Raw genomic sequence first — 16,462 nt, forward strand, 5'->3', positions numbered from 1 at the left:
TACTGGCTTGCAAGATGCCAAGATTGCAGCTAGTCCTTATATACAAGGTGTTAAGTTAACAGCAGATATGGGACACCCATTGTCCGATAGAAAGTTATAGGCGGCTTGTTGGTCGGTTACTTTATTTGTCTATGACCCGGCCTGACATAAGTTATGCAGTCCAGCAACTCAGTTAATACATGCAGGTTCCGCATACTCAACATCTCAAAGCAGCTCTTACAGTTGTGCGCTACCTGAAGGGTACTAGTTATCTTGGTTTGTTTTTACCCGCTACAAATGATTTAAAGCTTCGAGCTTTTTCTGATGCTGACTGGGCATCTTGTACGGATTCTCGCCGCTCAGTTACTGGTTATTGTATTTTTCTTGGCACTTCCTTGGTTTCTTGGAAGACTAAAAAGCAGTCTACGGTTAGTCGATCCTCTGCTAAATCGGAATATAGAGCCATGGCTACTACGGTTTGCGAGATTCATTGTTATCTTCCTTATTGACTGATTTCATGTTCCTGTTCATCGACCTATTCCTTTTCATTGTGATAATAAGGCAGCTATTCATATAGCTGCAAATCCGGTGTTTCATGAACGCACCAAGCACATTGACATTGATTGTCATGTGGTTCGGAATCAAATTCAAGCTGGGTTCCTTAGCACTCCTTTTCTTCCTTCTACAATGCAGCTGGCTGATATGTTTACTAAGTCTCTTGCCATCTTATTCATATCGTGATTTTGTTCTCAAGCTTGGGTTAGTTGATTTCTCACCAACTCCAGCTTGAGGGGGGGGGGGGGGTATAACGGATATGTGATGTGTCAGCAACTATTTGCATTTTGTATTGTAATCCCGTTAGAATAGCTCTCCTAACTCCCGTTAGAATAGCTCTACTAACGCACACTCCTCATCTGTTAGGACTGTGGCTAATTATGTATAAGTAATCATAATAGCTTGAATAGAAAAAGGATAGAAAATAAAAAAAAGAACACAGAGGTAGCTTTCAAGTGGGCTCGTCTTTCATAAATGAATTTAACTTTATACTGGCTGCTTTAATCCTCACAAGAAACTACGTTGATGCTTAAGTCAATAAAAGAATAATAAACAATCGTAATTGAATAGATGACCTGTCACATCTTGCGTCCCTGAATAGGGAGTTTGATCCCTTATATAGAGGTAAAAAGACTTTGATTAGACTTGGAGTTAGATTATTGTTGGATACGTATTTGGAATTACTAATTAAATAGTATTTTGAAATGATGACGTCAATTGAGTGTTTGTGGAGGAATAGAAATGAAATATTGTAATCCTATTCTCATTCTATGGAAAATATAATATTGATCCTAAAGTAAAATTAGATCTTATTGAATCACGGTTAAGTCTCTAATAAATATTTATATTCTATCACCAAGTATTTAACTTAAAACTTGCACTAAATAAATCTGTTGTATTAATTATAATTTAGAGGGACATTTTATTTTTCTATTGTTCAACTCCTTTCTTCTAGCCGACTATCCCTTTCTTTCAAACCCTAGATGCTCTCTTTTCTTTTTCTACTGGCGGCCACCGTTGAGCTCTCACTGGTGGTCACCCATTTCTCTTTTTCATTTTTTTTTTGTTTGTTTCTTAAATAATCATCAGATCTATAGATTTGTGTTACTATTGCTAAATATTGGGATTTATTATTACTCATATTTTAGGATTTTATTCTTAGATTTAGTTTTAAGTTATTCTTGTCACCATTATGGTGATTTTGTCTAGTGTGTTTTGTTATTTGGACAGTTATGCAGAAAGAAGTGCAAATCTCTTCTCTAGTAGAAGGAAGAAATTTGAAAGTGACCAGATCAGATCAGACTTGTAGAAAGACTATGGAGTCGAACAATGGCCATGAATCGCTACTAAGTAGAGTAAGCGATCACCTATGGCATAAGTACTCTGTCAACTAATCAGATACTTCAAATCAAGATTGTCTGTTTTTTTTTTTTTTTTTTTTTTTTTTTTTTTGTATAAGTGGTTATTATTAGACTTTCTACATAAAAGTATAGAAACATATTGATCTGTATCTCATATTTGTATACAGTTTTCACTTAAGGAAATTTCTAGTTTGATTTCTTTAAAAAAAAATTGCACTAAATAAACAAATTGATAGATTGTTAAATAAATATGATCAGGAATTTATGTTCAAGTTTTCTGATCCATAAATATATAATGCATATTCTTTCATAATATGGTAACATTTATGCCTTATGAATGGTAGAATGTTATACAAATCATCACTTATTTGCCTCTCATTGTTGTTGTGGAATAATAAATCTATATGGAATTTACTTTATTGAAAATAAATTTGGTAAAAACTTTATTTGTAAAATGGAATTTTATATTTAATAATTATAAAAATCATTCTTAATATATAGTTTTACTCCTCTGTACTTAAAAAATTAGCCATTTGCAGTCACGATGAATAAAAGAGCTCAGAATTTGATGATTATGGGCAATTCCAGTTGGACAGCAGAGACTTCTGTGAGTGGTGACGTGTCAGCGATCAGCAGGGAAATTCGATTTTGATTAAGGTCTCATAAGTCAAAGAAAACTGCATTGAGCTATTTACTAGTATTGGATATTATATAGCTTTCAAAGCCAAGTTAATTAAGCTGCCTGATTGGTGGTTTGTGATTGGATAGCAAAATCAAACTTTAAATAATATTAAATATTTTTAAAATTAACTCTTAGTTATTTTAAAGATTAAAAATCTATAAATTAAACCAAACAGAATTGAAAATATTATTTGATGAATTCTCAAAATTCAGTTTACTGTATAAATTTTTTCAATCTTTCTAGAAATATTCAATGAATGAGGAACTGAATTCAACTCTTCACTTACCATAAAATTTACTTTAACAATAATATAGCTAATTCAGTTTACTCAAAATTTTCTAATTTTTACTTGAATAATAAATTAACTAAAAAATAATATGAGATATTTTATAATAGCAACAACAGTCTACTTTGAGCTCAGTAACAATTAAATCAAATAGTCCGGCATTTAGTTTAATTAATTCATGCAGATGATAGTTTATTTGTACTTAATAACTAATTAAGTTTTGGGTGTTTGATAAGCACATTTTGGAGTTTTTTTTAATAGTTGATGACTGATTTGTATTTATATTATATTTGAATTTCATTACTATCATACAAATAATTGCTAATAAATTTATTCTTTTAAAATTAATATTTTTTATGACAATTTAATCGTACTTATTTAAAAATAAATTTTTTATTAAGTATTATTTTAAAAAATTTAATTAATATTTTTATTTATGGAATACAGTAAAGTAAAATAATACATTCACCTTAAATTAAAAGAAATATAAAAAACAATTATGCTTTGTTGTTTTATATTTAACAATAACAGCTGTCAAAATTTTACCAAATACGAACATTTATCAATTAACCACTATCAATTATAAGCATGAAAAACTAACTCATGGAGTAATGGAACACCAATATACTTACCCAAACTCCCTACTAATGGCTTGCACTGTCAAACAAATACAAATCGATTACCTTTGGCGGCCGTAAAGTTACAGTACTGTAACTATTTGTAAAGCAGCCCACGTACTGTGAAAATCTAATTTTAGCTTATCAAATATGGCGACAATTGTCTCTTTGCTTATCAAATATTTATATTAAAAAAAAAAAAAAAGAACTAAAAGCCTTCATCTATAAATAGCCATGCAAGATTTCTCACACCTCATCGAAGCAAATAACAAGTTGTAGAATTATAATTAAGCAAAAATGAAAACTGCTATTTCCTCGTAGCTCTTGCAGTCTTGGCTCTGGTATTCTCTTCTGCCATGGCTTATGACCCTAGTCCTCTCCAGGACATTTGTGTTGCAACCAATGATACCAAACATGGTGGTAAGTGTGAGCTAATTGTGTTTCTTTCTTTCTTTTTTCATTGTCTCTAAGTATATAACTAACTCCATTACTTGATGCAGTGTTCGTTAATGGAAAATTTTGCAAAGATCCAGAGAAAGTGACAGCAGACGATTTCTTTATTACAGGGCTTAACGTTCGTAAACAAACCTCAAAACAATTAGGAGTACGTCTCACCCTCTCAACCGTAGATCAAGTTCCAGGACTCAACACTAATGCCTTATCCATAGTCCGCATTGATTTTGCTCCAAATGGCAGTCTAAACCCACCCCATATTCACCCTCGAGCAGCAGAAATACTGACTGTCTTAGAAGGAACTCTTTATGCGGGTTTTATTAGAGGAAATCCTGATCACCGCCTTTTCGCCAAAATCTTAAAGCCAGGAGATGCACTTGTGGTTTCCACATGGACTCATTCACTTCCAGTTAAATATTGGCAAGACTCCTGCAGTCGCTCTAGCTGTATTGAATAGCCAAAACCCAGGAGTTGTTACTATTGCAAATACAATTTTTGGAGCTACCCCATCAGTAAATCCTGATGTTTTGACAAGAGCATTCATCTTGATAAGGATTTAGTGACTAAACTTCAAAAGAAGAATGGGTTGATCCAGATCAGCTTTATTAATTGAGTTTTCTCCAAGCAGAAAGTTAATTAATATCCTCATATAATTCACTACATTGTAGTAAATAAAAAGAGTTTCTCTTTTTCTTTTCTTTTTCTTTTCTTTTCTTTTTTTTTAATCTCAAAAGAGAGTATTGTAGCATAATAAGGATGAGTATGGTTAATATATGCCTCTCTCACCAAGTTCATGTTACATTAAGTGATGTGTACTATTGCAAGTTATTTAATTAATATATATTTGAATTTTGGTTTAATATGACTTGATTAGTTGATTAGTAGCTCGCCCAAGCTCAAAAAAGAAATCCAAATTTATTATATTAATTCAGTTGGACTTTTGTTTTTTTTTTTTTTAACTCTAACATAGTAACATTGAATTATTGGTTATGGCAGTGATTATTTCAAAACTTATTAAGTGTATGGCATAAATATGTAAAAAGAGTAATGAAAATATATGTTAAAATCACTATTTAGAAAAAAGAAAAAAAAAAAAAAAAAACTGAACATCTAAGATTGATTGAAAATGGTGGACTAACAAAGGCAAAAGAGATAGGGAATGTAAAACTTAAAAATAAGATTAGTTTCATACCAAAAGAGTACAAATCTGGAAAGAAAATAAAATGACAGAAACAGCTTTTGCCCCAATAGTAATTTGTATTTGTCATGGAACTTATGCTAAGCTCTTGATTCGTATTTCTGATACATTTATCTTTTAATAAGTTGAGGATTATGAAGACAAAAACTAATAGCAAATGGTGTATATTGACTCTTGAGGCCTTGGTTGTAATGTTGTCATAAAAAATGGTACTTTCCTTCTTCATTTAATTTGGATCAAGATTCCACAGTTTCTTTTTCATTTTTATTTTTTTTAGAAAAATCAATATTATGATCGATATGGCCCAGCTCTGAATGTATGTCCATTAAACTTCTGTCAAAGTTTAAGTTTGAAGTGTCAGATCTAGAACTATCAGATGTTGTTATCAAGGCTTACAATGATTCCACAGACAAGTAGAGGGCATATTCAAGGCAGTTGTTAAATTTCTATTTTAACACTTTTGGATTGTTTTAGGAAGAATCATTAACACAAAGCTGATTTTAACATTTTAAGAGGGCTTTTTATCAAGATTAAACATTCTAATTTTAGTGTTTCACATAGATTAATTAAATTTTTTTGACAATCACATCCATTTTTTTCGTTGAATTCAGCTATTTAATATCTAATGTTTTTCGTTTGTCATTTTAAGTTAAATAGCTAACTAAACAACTATTTTATCAATCACTTCTAATTTAAACAGCTACAAGCTAATAACTAATAGCTAATATTGCCGAAGCCCTAAGTTGAGAATAAATTTATGCTTTTATTGCAATTGCTTAATTCAATAATCAATATGTAAGAATGCAGTCGAATTGTCGAAATTCTTTGTTGTCATACGTGGTTAAGATTCATATTTACTTGTTCTCTCACATTTAAAATTTATATATCCTTATCTTTGAAAGTTTATTTACTTGGTTAATCAAATGTCAGGCATGATCGTTGGAAAATTTTGTCCGAAGATAAACCATCTTGATTCTCTACTTCACGACGTTATTATGCCTTAAAGCATGCTTTATGGGTCTGATTTTTTATTAGTAAATAAAGCTAATTCTATGGCCTATTTTGAGTTCTTGGAATCTTCTTAGTTGTATGGCTAGGGACGGAAGTGAGACAAATATTTAGGGTACCCGTTCCGCTCCGATCCGTTGGATGAGAGTACCCATTTATTAGTAAAAAATACATTTTAAATATGTTTGGATTTAGATAGATTAAAATGTAAGGATATCCTACTCATACGGGTAGTAAAATTTTAAATAGGTTCAGATATTTAAATGAATATTTAAACAAGTTTGGAACGGATACAGATAATAAAATTCTAAACGGATATGGTTACGGGTAGTTCAAAATTTGCGAATAGTCATTGCGCTTCCATCCCTATGTATGGCGTATTTAAATATTATGTGTTCTTAAAATTGTAGCGACTCTTTGAATTTTTGTATGCAGTGTTGTCATTAAGTGCTATATTGGGTTTTCAATCTTTTTTATTTTTACTTTTTAAACAAAGAAGAGTTTTTAATTAAGTTTCTTATTGTGCCCCTGTATTATTGCTATTAATAAAGTCATTATTGTTGCCATTGATATTAGCCAATTTATAACTTTTACTCTCTTGACTATTACATTTTTTTTAATAAATATAATACAGGAAAGACATGACCACTCTTCTGAAGACCAGATATATAATAAAACTATTATAACTAGAATAATTATTGTTCGCTGATGTAATAAGAAATCCTAATGAAAATTAAAAGAAAATAAGTTGCAAAGGTGCAATGTAACAAAACAAAAAATTAAAGTTATTGGAAATTATTTTCTTTTACATATAATTTAATATATTTTGATTGAATAAATTAAATTGCAATATAAAATTATGGGTATTTTGATCTTTTTAGTGATTTTTCATTCTATTCTTCCCATTCTTATAACAAAATATAAGAATATTTTTATTTTTATCTTGGTGGTGATGGAGTGGTGCATGGTAGTGTGATTGTTGGTAGTAGCAGTGTGTTAATTACATTACATATTCACAAACAAATATAAAAATGAGATAATGATGATTATATTTTATAAATTTTTTCAATTACATGACTAAACATAGTAATAGAATGTTAATTACATTTCATTATAATATCTTTTTCATTACATTATACCTTTGATTAAATCACGTTATATTTAAATATATATGTTAAGGACAGAAAACATAATAGGTTATAAGAAAATCACAAACATGAGATATGAGATAAAGAATTTGAATGAGCATCTTAGAAGAATGTGTTAGAAACCCAAGCCTAATCTTAATCCTACTTCAACTTGTCACCGGTAGTTTTTGGATTGTAAATTTATTTTAAATTCTAGACCGAATATTTCGATCAAGTGAGTTAGCAAGCAAGTAAACGGGATAGGAAGCAAATACATGGGAGCGCTCATACTCTTACTAGGGCCTCCTACCAGTATGCTCGGTTTCAAATTTGAGATAGCATTCCAAATTATATGTAGATTATTATTCCCTAAGACAATGAAGATTTCGTTCTTTCTTTAAGAAAAAAAAAATTGTACAAGTGGCTTTTGTAATTTCCAATTTTTAAAAGATCTTGTCATTACATTTTTATTAATTATATTTATACATATATATGTTTTTTCCGTTTTGTAATTTCCGTTTTTTCACATTTTGATTTCTTGTTATTACATCCAAGTATCTAAAAGGGCAAATACATAAATGAAAAAAAATATATATATTTAATTAAGAGAACAATTAAACTTAGCAAATTTGTATGAGAGAGCAAACTTAGATTAAGTTAACTGAAGGTCCAAGTGTGGTTCCAATAAAAATATATTTTGTATTTGCAATTTAAGTTCTAATTACAATTAAGAGTGTTATTGTTACAGAAGATTAAAGTTTTGGATAAAATTGACATAAAAATTAAATTAGGATGAGATTGAAATATAATAGAAAGTTAATGGTGAAACAATCCATCAAAGGCTTATCCAGTTGAATTTGTTAAATTATAAAATTATTAAATATTTTAATTTGTAAAATTGCTCTATTAACATTCCAACTTATGAAAGTTGCACTAATTAAATATTTACTGGATATTCAATAATATGTAAATATCATTGTTGAAAACTTGTGCTAAATAATGCGTAAAGAGTTAGATTTATTGATTACACATTATGCATTCGAAATATTTAAATTTATGTTTCATTAGCAAAAATTTATTATAAGTTAAAATTTTTAATATATGTAATTTTATAAATTCAATTATTTAATTAATCAAAAATAAAAATTACGCATCTTTTTCAGTTCTGAATCCTTTAAGTTGGGATATATATGATATTTCTTGGTATAAGTCCATGTCTAGTTAATCCTTTGAGAGTTTATTTATATTTCTTTTGGGTTTCATCCCTTCCTCTATATTCAAAAAAAAAAAAAAAAAAAAAAAAATTAAAGTTGTGTTACTCAACTTTTTATAAAGTTACAAACTATGAAGAAAAATTATTAGATGAATGTATAATATAATATTACAGACTATTTGACTATGACCATTGACCAATACAAATTATAATATGAATAGAAATATGGATACAATATTATTATTATTATTATATTATTTTGCTCAAACAAAAACAAAATCTCCATTCAAAAAGTTTTAGGAAAGCAGCCAATAATGACTTGGCCACAAAAGCTATCCAATCAAATGTTTAATTTCTCCGTTGAGCTAATAATATAATTGCTTAAAATAAAACCTTCACCAGGTAATCAGATGACATCATATATATAAATATTTTATTTATTAATGTTTCAAACATACATAAATAGAAACTTAATGAAAATTTGAAAATAAAAGGTAAACTATTGATGTGGAATCTAAACTACTTGTTCTTAGTCCAATAAATAGGCTAAATACCTAAATTTACAATTTAATTTTTTTTTAAAAAAAAATCAGTGATATTATCCTTTAACTTTTAGATTCATCTGATAAATCTTTAGTTATTGAATTTACACTTATTGTATACTTTAACTTAAAAAAATTATATATATTGAACGTAATTTTAAATAATTTTTCAATTATTAAATGGATTATTTAACAAATACGGTGCTTTATGCATATATTTATAAATTAGTGGATGACAATTTTATATTTGCAATAACCAATATATAATAATAATAATAATAATAATAATAATAATAATAATAATAATACAAGTTCACAAATTAAAGTGCTCAATAGTTATAATTTTGTAAGTTAAAATATTTAAAAAGATGTAATTCTAATAATTGAAGAGTTGAACAAATTAAGCTAAAAGTTGATAATGCCACTAAATTTTTTTTATAAAGTTCTTTTGGCCCCAAGAAATGGATAAGAAATTATAATAAGGGTGCACTACAAAATGAAATTAAACCAAGTACACAAAATTCAGTATCCTATATTTGTTGCAAAAAAATTGTAACACTCTAAATTTTATTGGAGATCTATTATATCTTAAAGTTATGATTTTTGCTAATATTGCATATCTCTTGATACTAATAAAGAATTTTGATTTTTATATGCAAAATATTGATTTGATATGTGGTTTGCAAAATAATAATTTTCACATATTTAACTATTTAATAAGTATTTAATAAATTGATCAAATTGGAATTGAAGTGTTTAATAAACGATTTTACGAGTTGATTTTTTAATATGTGCAACTTTATTAATAGAGGTTTTCAACTCATCAAAGTAAAAAATTAAGGGTGTCATAAATTTTTGCAACAAATATAAATGATGAGTTTTACATAAATGTGATAGAGTTAAATAACTTCTCATGGAAAATAGATTTGGGAGATTGTTTCACATGAGTTGCTTCGGAGACAAATGACAACTCACATGTTTAATATATAACCCATCAACATTTAATCTTTATTTTAAACTGTTTAGTAATACTCATTTTTATATTATTTAAATATTTTTATTATTTTAAAATATATTTAAAATTATAACCAAGTGATAGATTTTGATAAATCCATCCATAAAAGCTACAAGAAATGAACGGAAAAAGGAAAGAGGAGAAGAGTTCTAGGCTTGAAACTATAACGGATATGTGATGTGTCAGCAACTATTTGCATTTTGTATTGTAATCCCGTTAGAATAGCTCTCCTAACTCCCGTTAGAATAGCTCTACTAACGCACACTCCTCATCTGTTAGGACTGTGTCTAATTATGTATAAGTAATCATAATAGCTTGAATAGAAAAAGGATAGAAATAAAAAAAGAACACAGAGGTAGCTTTCAAGTGGGCTCCTCTTTCATAAATGAATTTAACTTTATACTGGCTGCTTTAATCCTCATAATGGTATCAGAGCCTGGTTGGTAAATTTTGATTTCCAGTTTTTTTTTCCCTTCTTTCTTTCTTTGATCCACGATTTCAATATGATGAGTCCAGACGATCTCGCGAAAATTCTCGCAGCTATTACTACAAAAAGTAGTGCAGATGATCCGTATTATGTGAGCAATTCTGAAGCTCCTGGATTTAGTTTGGTGAGTGTACCTTTGAAAGGGCCAAATTACCTTTCTTGGAGTAAGTCAGTTCAAATAGCTCTTCGAGCTAAGAAAAAGCTAGGGTTTATTGATGGGAAGATTAAGGCTCCGGCGACTGATTCCGATGACTATGATAAATGGTTGACAGCAGATAGTATGGTGGTGTCTTGGTTATTGAATGCCATGTCAAAGGATATATCTGATGCCTTCGTATTTTGCAAGAATGCCAAGGCTCTTTGGGATGAATTGAAGCAGCGTTATGGTGAGAGCAATGGACCAATGATTTATCAGATTGAACGAGATATTGCTAGTTACAGACAAGGTAATAATTCAGTAACTGAATATTATACTAATTTAAAGAAGCGATGGGACGAGTCGTTGTGTTTAGCTCCGTTACCTATTTGTTGTGATACCGGCACTGCGATTACAGATTATGATAATAATCGTAGATTGATGCAGTTTTTGATGGGATTAGGAGATGAATATGATAACGTCAAGAATCAAATTCTTCTCCAAGATCCGTTGCCATCTATCAATAAAGCCTATTCAATGATCATGAGCATTGAGAAGCAGAGAGAGGTGCAGACTGATAGCACAGCCTCTACTGAAACAGCTGCAGTAATGCTTGCTCGACGGAATACCACAGGAGGTCGAAGTAGTGGCGGGTCTGGAGGTAATCGGAATTATTCTTCTTTACGCAAAGAAGATAAAAGGAAGCAGTACTGCACTAAATGTAAAACAGGGGGTCATACTGTGGATGATTGTTTTCTTGTTCATGGGTATCCAGACTGGTTTCTTGAATTATAGCAGAAGAAGGGTATTGACATTAGTAAATATCATAGAGCAAACAATGTTATTCGTGGTACAATAGCAGAAACACCTTTGCAGGTTATGCAGCAGCAGAAGGGCACCGATAGGATAGATAAAGGAATGACTGATTTTCTACATCACGAATATCAGAAATTTATTCAATCCAAGAGTAGCAGTGCAGATCACGAAGATGGAGATATCAGAAACGTGAATTTTGCAGGTACTTTACTCAATTCTGTATTTACTAGCATCAATTTTAATTGCAAGGACAATTGGATAATCGATACTGGTGCAACTGATCACATCACACCCCATCTTCATTTTTATGACCAAGTCATTAAATTGAACCCTCCTAAGACTATTCGCTTGCCTGATAATTCAACCAGATTGGTCATCTACATTGGTACTATTAAGCTCAACTCTAGAATCATTTTGTATAATGTTTTATATGTACCTTCGTTTAGGTGCAATTTGTTGTCTGTGAGTTTGCTTACTCGGACCTGTGGAATGTCAGTACACTCATTTCCTGAATATTGTTTGTTCCAGGATTTATAGACTGAAGAAGTTTTGGCCAAAGGAACAGTGATTGAAGATCTTTATTATTTGAGAAAAGAGTCTTTTAATAATATCAGCTCTTGTAATTCTGTTAGTCATTGTTCTAAGCATAATAAACATTTAGCAATGCTTTGGCATGCTAGGCTAGGACACGTCTCTTTCAAGAGACTGAAACATGTGGATGGGGTAGTTAAGTGTGATTATACAGAGTTAATGTGTCCTGTTTGTCCAGTTGCAAAACAAACTCGGTTATCATTTCCTACTAGCATTATTGCTTCTAAGACTGCGTTTGATCTCATCCATGTTGATTTATGGGGGCCTTATGGGTTGAAATCAATTACAAATGCTGTTTATATGCTCACAATTGTCGATGATTTTAGTCGTTTTTGCTGGACATATATGTTGAAAACGAAAGACCAAGTGTTGCTTGCTTTGAAATCATTTTTCAATTATGTGCTTACCCATTTTGACAAGAAAGTTAAGATTATTCGTACTGACAAAGGGACTGAGTTTGTCAATTCAGCATGTAGTTCTTTTCTACAGGAACAGGGCACCTTACATCAGCGAACTTGTGTTTACACTCCACAACAAAATGGAGTCGTTGAACGGAAACACCGAACCTTGTTGAATATAGCCAGAACCTTGTTTTTCCAATCCAAACTTCCTTCTTATTTTGGTCTGAATTGTTACTAGCTGCTACCCATATCACAAACCGATTACCATCAGAAAATTTGCAGTGGCTAACTCCTTTTGAGCGGTTACATAATAAACCTGTCATATATGATTATTTTCGGACTATTGGTTGTCTTTGTTATGCCACCAATACCATACCACACAAGAAAAAATTTGATCCTTGAGCTTTCCCATGTGTCCTATTAGGATATGCCCAAAACCAAAAAGCATACAAACTTTATTGTCTCACTACCAAGGTTATTATTTATTCTCGTGATGTTGTTTTTATGGAAACTGTTTTTCCTTTTCACCATGCTAAACCCACAGATGTCACTACTTTTGCTTTACCCACTTGTCTTTCCCATGCTGATTATACATCTCCACCACTTCTATTAAATTCACCTACACCAGTTTCTGAACCTCGTACAGACCCTTTATTCTCTTCCATTGAATTCCAAGATTTGCCTTTGGATAATGACCTTCCTATGGATAATGATACTGAGCTGCCATTACAGGTTCCTGATGTTTTACCGCTGGCTCGGCGTAGTACAAGGGTTACGAAAACACTTGCTTGGTTTGATGATTATGTTACTAATCCCACTACCAATTCTCGTGTCAATTTTTCCTCTTCTCATATAACCTTTGTTGCACAATTATCTAAAATTAAAGAACCTTGCAATTATAATGATGCTAAAAATAATGTGAATTGGGTGAATGCTATGCGTGATGAATTAACTGCTTTGGAACAAAATAATACTTGAACATTAACTGTTTTGCCTCCTAATACTAAACATGTTGGTTGTAAGTGGGTCTACAAGGTTAAATATAATGCAGATGGAAGTGTTGATAGATATAAAGCAAGGCTCGTCGCCAAAGGGTACAATCAGTTACTGGGCCTGGATTATAATCAGACTTTTTCTCCGGTTGCCAAGCTTGTTACTGTAAGGGTTTTCTTTCCTGGTCTGTCAAGCAACTTGATATTAATAATGCTTATTTACATGGTTTCATTGATGAGGATATTTATATGCAAGTTCCTCCTGGTTATGATAAAGCTGAAACAGGGCAAGTTTGCAAATTGCAGCGCTCACTTTATGGGTTAAAGCAAGCTGGTAGACAGTGGAATAAAGAATTAACTTCGAGTTTATTATCCCAGGGATTCAAGCAATCCTCTTCTGATCATTGTCTTTTCACGAAAGGTACTGGGAAAACTTTTATTGCCTTGCTGGTTTATGTCGATGATTGTCTGATAACTAGTCCATCTGTTACACTTATTTCTGATCTGAAGCATTATTTAGACAAGAAATTTTCTGTTAAAGATCTTGGTGATATTAGATATTTTTTGGGCATTGAAGTGGCACGTACAGACGCTGGTATTATGTTAACTCAACATAAGTTTATCTCTGATATTATTTCTGATACTGGCTTGCAAGATGCCAAGATTGCAGCTAGTCCTTATATACAAGGTGTTAAGTTAACAGCAGATATGGGACACCCATTGTCCGATGTAGAAAGTTATAGGCGGCTTGTTGGTCGGTTACTTTATTTGTCTATGACCCGGCCTGACATAAGTTATGCAGTCCAGCAACTCAGTTAATACATGCAGGTTCCGCATACTCAACATCTCAAAGCAGCTCTTACAGTTTTGCGCTACCTGAAGGGTACTAGTTATCTTGGTTTGTTTTTACCCGCTACAAATGATTTAAAGCTTCGAGCTTTTTCTGATGCTGACTGGGCATCTTGTACGGATTCTCGCCGCTCAGTTACTGGTTATTGTATTTTTCTTGGCACTTCCTTGGTTTCTTGGAAGACTAAAAAGCAGTCTACGGTTAGTCGATCCTCTGCTAAATCGGAATATAGAGCCATGGCTACTACGGTTTGCGAGATTCAGTGGTTATCTTCCTTATTGACTGATTTTCATGTTCCTGTTCATCGACCTATTCCTTTTCATTGTGATAATAAGGCAGCTATTCATATAGCTGCAAATCCGGTGTTTCATGAACGCACCAAGCACATTGACATTGATTGTCATGTGGTTCGGAATCAAATTCAAGCTGGGTTCCTTAGCACTCCTTTTCTTCCTTCTACAATGCAGCTGGCTGATATGTTTACTAAGTCTCTGCCATCTTATTCATATCGTGATTTTGTTCTCAAGCTTGGGTTAGTTGATTTCTCACCAACTCCAGCTTGAGGGGGGGGGGGGGTATAACGGATATGTGATGTGTCAGCAACTATTTGCATTTTGTATTGTAATCCCGTTAGAATAGCTCTCCTAACTCCCGTTAGAATAGCTCTACTAACGCACACTCCTCATCTGTTAGGACTGTGGCTAATTATGTATAAGTAATCATAATAGCTTGAATAGAAAAAGGATAGAAATAAAAAAAGAACACAGAGGTAGCTTTCAAGTGGGCTCGTCTTTCATAAATGAATTTAACTTTATACTGGCTGCTTTAATCCTCACAAGAAACTACGTTGATGCTTAAGTCAATAAAAGAATAATAAACAATCGTAATTGAATAGATGACCTGTCACATCTTGCGTCCCTGAATAGGGAGTTTGATCCCCTTTATATAGAGGTAAAAAGACTTTGATTAGACTTGGAGTTAGAATTATTGTTGGATACGTATTTGGAATTACTAATTAAATAAGTATTTTGAAATGATGACGTCAATTGAGTGTTTGTGGAGGAATAGAAATGAAATATTGTAATCCTATTCTCATTCTATGGAAAATATAATATTTGATCCTAAAGTAAAATTAGATCTTATTGAATCACGGTTAAGTCTCTAATAAATATTTATATTCTATCACCAAGTATTTTAACTTAAAACTTGCACTAAATAAATCTGTTGTATTAATTATAATTTAGAGGGACATTTTATTTTTCTATTGTTCAACTCCTTTCTTCTAGCCGACTATCCCTTTCTTTCAAACCCTAGATGCTCTCTTTTCTTTTTCTACTGGCGGCCACCGTTGAGCTCTCACTGGTGGTCACCCATTTCTCTTTTTCATTTTTTTTTGTTTGTTTCTTAAATAATCATCAGATCTATAGATTTGTGTTACTATTGCTAAATATTGGGATTTATTATTACTCATATTTTAGGATTTTATTCTTAGATTTAGTTTTAAGTTATTCTTGTCACCATTATGGTGATTTTGTCTAGTGTGTTTTGTTATTTGGACAGTTATGCAGAAAGAAGTGCAAATCTCTTCTCTAGTAGAAGGAAGAAATTTGAAAGTGACCAGATCAGATCAGACTTGTAGAAAGACTATGGAGTCGAACAATGGCCATGAATCGCTACTAAGTAGAGTAAGCGATCACCTATGGCATAAGTACTCTGTCAACTTAATCAGATACTTCAAATCAAGATTGTCTGTTTTTTTTTTTTTTTTTTTTTTTTTTTTTTTTTTTGTATAAGTGGTTATTATTAGACTTTCTACATAAAAGTATAGAAACATATTGATCTGTATCTCATATTTGTATACAGTTTTCACTTAAGGAAATTTCTAGTTTGATTTCTTTAAAAAAAATTGCACTAAATAAACAAATTGATAGATTGTTAAATAAATATGATCAGGAATTTATGTTCAAGTTTTCTGATCCATAAATATATAATGCATATTCTTTCATAATATGGTAACATTTATGCCTTATGAATGGTAGAATGTTATACAAATCATCACTTATTTGCCTCTCATTGTTGTTGTGGAATAATAAATCTATATGGAATTTACTTTATTGAAAATAAATTTGGTAAAAACTTTATTTGTAAAATGG

General features: G+C 31.1%; 1 protein-coding gene across 1 annotated transcript; it reads left to right on the plus strand.

Annotated features, from left to right (window-relative positions):
* The first annotated feature begins 3,795 nt into the window (after nucleotides 1-3,795).
* On the plus strand, nucleotides 3,796-4,546 carry LOC105645148 (germin-like protein subfamily 1 member 13). Its single transcript, XM_089715886.1, is given in 4 exon segments — nucleotides 3,796-3,900; nucleotides 3,981-4,318; nucleotides 4,320-4,461; nucleotides 4,464-4,546. Coding segments are annotated over 4 exon segments (627 nt in total). The 5' UTR covers nucleotides 3,796-3,836.
* The last annotated feature ends 11,916 nt before the right edge of the window (nucleotides 4,547-16,462 follow it).

The sequence above is a fragment of the Jatropha curcas genome, chromosome 11 (assembly GCF_041381405.1).
Source record: "Jatropha curcas cultivar XTBG-Jc1 chromosome 11, XTBG_Jcur_1.0, whole genome shotgun sequence".
Lineage (NCBI taxonomy): Eukaryota > Viridiplantae > Streptophyta > Magnoliopsida > Malpighiales > Euphorbiaceae > Jatropha > Jatropha curcas.